The sequence below is a fragment of the Hipposideros armiger genome, unplaced genomic scaffold, assembly GCF_001890085.2.
Source record: "Hipposideros armiger isolate ML-2016 unplaced genomic scaffold, ASM189008v1 scaffold_80, whole genome shotgun sequence".
Lineage (NCBI taxonomy): Eukaryota > Metazoa > Chordata > Mammalia > Chiroptera > Hipposideridae > Hipposideros > Hipposideros armiger.
In genome coordinates this window covers 2,599,239-2,605,208 of record NW_017731430.1, presented here as the reverse complement: position 1 = coordinate 2,605,208, position 5,970 = coordinate 2,599,239, and the positions used below count along the sequence as shown (strand labels likewise).

The window sequence follows — 5,970 nt, the reverse complement described above, 5'->3', positions numbered from 1 at the left end:
TATACACAAGAATGGTTTCTGCCACAGTCAAGGCGTTTTCTTGCAGTGGGAGAAACAGAAGACAGGATATAGCACACGCCTGATCCTTTTAGAGATTCTGTGGCATAAGCAAAGAGTACAGGCTAAGGGAAAGTGTTCCAAGGTGAGAGGGAAAACTGGTCTTATTAGGCCCATTTAACCAGTTAAGTAATCCTCGAAGACATCTGAAACTGTCATAGGCCAAGCATCCTTGTCTGATGTAAGCACCCAATAAATGGTTGCAGAGACTGCTTGAAATTGCTGGCACTCCCCCTTGCTAATGAAGTTGTGTGGATAAAAAGGTATCGGTGAAACTGCTTCCTACCTTCCAGTTCGTACAGACAGATTTTGGCCCAAAAACCTCAGTAAGTAAGAAGGTCCGTGGTCCCAAATGCACGTAGCCGCCCAAGCCTCTGCAGATTTTGCGAGATTTTCATCCCAAACCTGTGAAGGGAGAAAAGCCTTCAGCTTTACCAGGCTTGCTCATAAGAAACACAAAATAAGAGGAAAGCAGTGATGATGCTACTGTTTCCTAAAGTTCTTTCAATTCTGTTTCCTGAGACTATTTTAACTAAAAGAAAGCAAATTGAGACCACTGAAATTCAGTTCTATAATGCAATATGATTGCACCACACAAAAAAAGTTATTGTTTTAACAGTGTCATCTAGTTCTGAAGTCCAGACATCACCTTTGATAAAGGATAGGTTAACAAAAATACGGCATCTAGATGTAACCTGGTGACACTTCATACTGACCACAGAAATTTAAATCCACCAAAGGTTAAAGGTTCAACTGATTTCTCTAGAGGTCATCGTCACAACAAGAAGGAGCCATGCTATTAATATAGCTTAAAAACTGATATTTAAATCGATTTATTAAAATGAATAATGTCAAGTATTATACTGCAACTTTTAAGGGTCAAACTATATTATAGTATAATCAATCCCACGGAAACTTCACGTTTTATATCATTTGAATCTTTGGTGGTAATAATAATAATATGAGAGTTAAATTTTAGTTGGTATGAACTGGAAACAAACTGTGACAGAAAGTAACTTGATGAAGCTACATCAGGCTGCTATAAGAATATAGTACATTCTGGTTCAATTAAATAGGAAAAACAGTGACTGATCTTGAAAAGTAAGCGGTTTAAATTGACAATGGTGTTACTGTTGTATAATATGTTTTCCGTAATTGAAAAAATTGTGGGGTAAAATTTGAATCAGTCTTAGATTTAGTCTACATTTATATTAGTTACAATATAGACTGACATTCTCATCTCCAAAGCTGCATGGGGAAATCACGCTGAGCATTTGTAGGCCTGCCAACAACAAATCAACTTTAAAATCATAATCTCTTTTCTAGCAAAATGCAAGGTACAAAACACAAAGTCGAGACTATTTATAATTCTTGTACCTAAGATTAGAAAAAAGTGCTTTTAAAATTTTGCCCTAGTGAAAATATAATTCAGTGAAATACTTATCAGTTGTAAAACATGATTTTAATTGAGTTTTGTAGTTAAATATCATGACATTATTTCCTAAATTATTTAAATACTTGTGTATTATTCTATCTGACAAAAAAAAATTGTTCAAATTGTGATTACACAGTGGGCAGTAGTATATTTTAGAAGGTAAGGTCTTCTACGAAGAAGGAAGTGACAGTTTTATAATTATTCAAATTCACGTTGGGCAAATTCACGTATAGAAACGCATGTAGATGTCCTTCTATTAATCTTTGTTTTCCTACTTGTCATAGTCGCCCTTATCTGCATATCATTCTTTTGGTGACTTTCTTCTCCACCAGGTTGTGTGGAGCTAAGCAGGACTCCCCTACATTAGGGTGGAAAAGCTGTGAGTTCACTATGCAAACTCATGGGGCTGCCTGAACATAACACTGAAAAGGCATAGTTTTCCTCAAGGATGCTTGGATACATAGATGCATTTACTATAACAATGTATTTAAGTGAAAGGAAATTAATTCAGTGACTTTGAAATAAAATAAGAAAACAAAATAATAGATGAACTCTTCAAGAGACATTTTCATGCTAGGAGGACGTGGCAGCCACCCTCAAAAGGATTTGTTAGCTACTGCGAAGTTGTTTTAAATTAGGAAAACAAAGTCATATTCTATAAATTGATCACTCACAAAGGTTCTATAAAATCAGAATTATTTCGAAAGGATCCAGAGTCAGTCATTCTGTGGTGACAATGGCTGCATCTCCTTTGCCCGGGTACAAAGAAAAATTAGTGAAGGAGCTATACCAAAGTACATGATAAATTATCCAGAGTATAATCTGCCCATTTTGTGGATTAAATTAAATGTCACAAAATACTATAAAATACCATTTTAGTAACTAAGTAATGTCAAATTCAGTATCAAAAACGGATAACCCACATTCTATAATAGTTTATGAGCTATGTCTATTTCTTTATGTGTTTGTTTGTCTCTGGATTGATATCATGCTCTTTTACAATTGTGAAAAAGGGGCTTTGTGCTACTTTTTTCATAGTTAATTCATAACTCAGTACAATAATCATTTGACATAAATTTTATGAATTATTAATTCAAACTTTTGTTTGTAAAAGTCTAGGTAAAGTAAACAACACAAAATAAGTTTATAATGAAAACCATAGAATCTTAAGGACTGAAAGTAACTAACTTTTAAAAGCATTTTGTTTGGCTGATAGTGAATATATTATTTATTCTTCTGATGCTTTTAAATGAAATATGGATTTATGACATTTGGGTTACAGTTCATCAAATACAAAATGTCACAATTAATTCACAAAGGAATTCCAGATGGAATAGCATCAACAAATTTTGTCCCCTGAAGGGTTCTTAACTGTAGTCACTTGAGAAGAAAAAAATACATCTAAGTATTATTTCCATATTGAAATACAATGTGCACTCAGATCAAAAGCTGCTAAAAACACCTGCTTAGAGCCTTGTTCTGATCAGGGTATCAGCACAGCATGGCACAAATAACGTTGACCTAAAAATGAAAAGGCTTGTGTTCTGATCCTAATTCTACTGCTAAGACCATCTGTGGTGGAGGGCATATCAGTTATTCTCTCTGTCTCCCAGGTAACTCAGCTGTAAAATAAGATTGGCTGAGGTCACCTCTAGGGTACCTTTGATCTGTCACCTTCTCATGATTTAATATACCTGAGTAGCCCCAGCATCAGAGCCAGGAAGATCCGTGACATATTGGCCTAGAACTTGCACAGTTCTAGCCATTTTCGTACCATGGAGAGTAAAACTAGATTCTTTTAAAAATTATTACAAATATTTAAGGCAGTTAAGAACTTAAGAAGTAATTTGCCATCTAGAATCCTATCTTTATACTCATTCATATATTTAAAAACTAATGTATGTCAAGAAGATAAACCAGAAAGTTCATGCTGAGAAATACCTCACATGAGCATACTTGGTTAGATATGATGAGGGACTCTGAGAGGAAGACACTGTAATTAGGACTACTGATGCCTACGTTTTTTAGCTGTTTCTATGTACACATGTCACAATTAAAATTTTGGAGAAGATAGTTGTGGGGGAGGAGGAATAACCTTTTCTCTCTGTGGTGTTTACTTTTAGGGAACCGATGGGAGGGATTTCTGCCTGTCTCTGGGTCCCTGAAGGCAGAGACTGAAGAGCCTAATGGACAGTGACCAAGTCCCCACACAGGGAGAACGGGTCATTGGGCCTCCCTGTGGAAGACATGATCGGCCGTCCCTTTGATGCCCATTTGCAGGGTAAGTCAGAGAATTCTGTACTCTTTCCTGCCTTTTGGTTCCCAAGCAGGACTCATGCCTATAGAGAGGGGAAGGTCCAGCTTGAGTAGGGAGGGGACTCTGAGTAGGAAAACATCAATCACATCTATTGGTCAAGTTGAGATCTGCGTTTGCCGTATCTTTCTTAACGCCTTGGTTACCTCTCCCCGGAAAAGATGGATAGGTTGTTCATCCCTTTAATCTCCAGTGATACTTAAATTTATTAATATGATGAGAGGTCTTTGAGGTTTGAAAATAGCAAGCAATGATAACTTTAATAACAATAGGAAAGGTCAACAAAAAAATTGGGGGCTGTAGGGAGTGGCCCAATACGATCTATTCTTTTCTCCCCAGAAGCTCTAAATTGCAATGACTGTTGCCAGTGTAACCATGTAAAAGAACTCTAACCACTTACATAAGTTTATGGACTAAAGATGTAATTTGCTAAGCATTTAAATTAATATATAAATGTCTGGATGCTTGATGGACATCTGCCAAATGTCTCTGAGTATCTGTGGCATTTATTTGAAATGATTTTAATGCTATTCCCTATAAAAACAGCAACAGATAAAAGAAGGGCACACATGTGCATTTACTTAACATTCTATGGAATGCCTAGTTACTATGCACCATATTATTATCTTTTGTTGGAAAAACTAATCATTTTTTACTTACTTAGCTTCTGTTCAACCAGCATTGGCATTCTATATTCCCTCTAAACAGATGAGATATTTTCACAGATAATTTAGTTGTAAACACTTAAAATCTGATCTTGCCTCCTAAAAGTGAGGCAAAAAAAGAATATAATGCATGGATATGCAAAAATATTTACAGGACCTAGTAGAAGTTAGATATTGTGATTAAATTACATAAATCACAAAATAAAGATGGCTTAAAAATGTCCATGCTTGCATTTGCTTGTAGCTTTGCCTTCATGTCCCCAAACGGTTTTCTTCCATCCTTTGCTGTTAAGAGCCATTTGGTTGGTCATCTCACAAACTGATTGATATAGCTCTGGACTAAAATGTTCACCCTGAGCTATTCTGCTTATAAAGTCAGCACCTCAGATGTGGCAACCACACAGTTGGACTAAGCCCCGAGCGATACCCAGAATTCAAACTGTCACTTAGATATCTAAAAGACTTGTGGCTCTGAGTGATAGGAAGGATAGGAAAAGAATGCAACTCATCAAGTTCAGAGGTCTTGAGAGCTTGTGCTAAAGAAATACAAAATCGAGTCAAAGAATTTTGCTGCATGGGAGAAGGTTGTTGACTTTCCTATGTGGGCAGAAGAATTAGAAAATGAAATGGGCCAGCCTGGGATGAGGTCGCTGTACCGGCCATTTCTGTACGTTTTGGGGACCACAGCACAGTGGCAAAGAGAGTTGGGGGGGCACATTCACATCTGAAGCTCCCTTTTAAACCCCACTCAATATCTCTGGACAAAAAAGGCAGTCAACCTGGAAGGCAGCCTAAAAATTCCGTGCGAATGCATGCCCGACATTGAGATGACAGACTGCTTTTGTTTTTGTTGTTGTTGTTTTCGTTTTGAGGTGGTTTTTTTTTCAACGTGGGTATCCTCCTTTAATTCCAGACATAAGAATTAAATGTAGAGTGTTTGAAAGAATCAAATTTAAGGTATTACAATGGATAGGTATTTCTGGCTAGGGAACCTGTGCATATTTGATACTATTAAGACGTGTAATGGCTTAAAGGAATGTGGCCTATTAAAGCAACTGGTTAGCTTTGTAATTCCAGCATAAATATATCAATGAGTAATTATTTATACTTGTGATTTTAAATTGAATTTTATAAGGAAACTTGTTAAATTTTTTAAGCAGTATTGCAAAATTTAGAACTTAAGAGTCACTGTATTTCTTAGACTTTTAAGACATTTAAATATATGGAAATTATTATTTTCAGTAAATCAATTGAAACGCTTTAAAAAATCAAATATATTAAAATGGTAAGGGTAGTTTAAGAAATTTAACTAATTAAATTTACTAGTAGCAAATGTGATTGTCAAAACTTGCTAGGTTTATGAATAGACCAAAAGATCCATAAATTGAAGCTAAATTAAGGAAGAACCAGGAATATTACTTTTAAACACAAAAGCGACCTTTTGAAAAACCTATTATGCACATGGACTGCCTTTTCAAAGATATATCTATATCTATATA

General features: G+C 35.7%; 1 protein-coding gene across 1 annotated transcript in view; it reads right to left on the bottom strand.

Annotated features, from left to right (window-relative positions):
• The window catches only part of PI15 (peptidase inhibitor 15), a 26,547-nt gene that overhangs the window by 6,191 nt on the left and 14,386 nt on the right, over positions 1-5,970 (bottom strand). Inside the window, exon 3 of the mRNA XM_019643594.1 lies at positions 344-462. Coding sequence (XP_019499139.1) covers positions 344-462 — 119 coding nt within the window. The remainder of the gene's footprint in view (positions 1-343; positions 463-5,970) is intronic.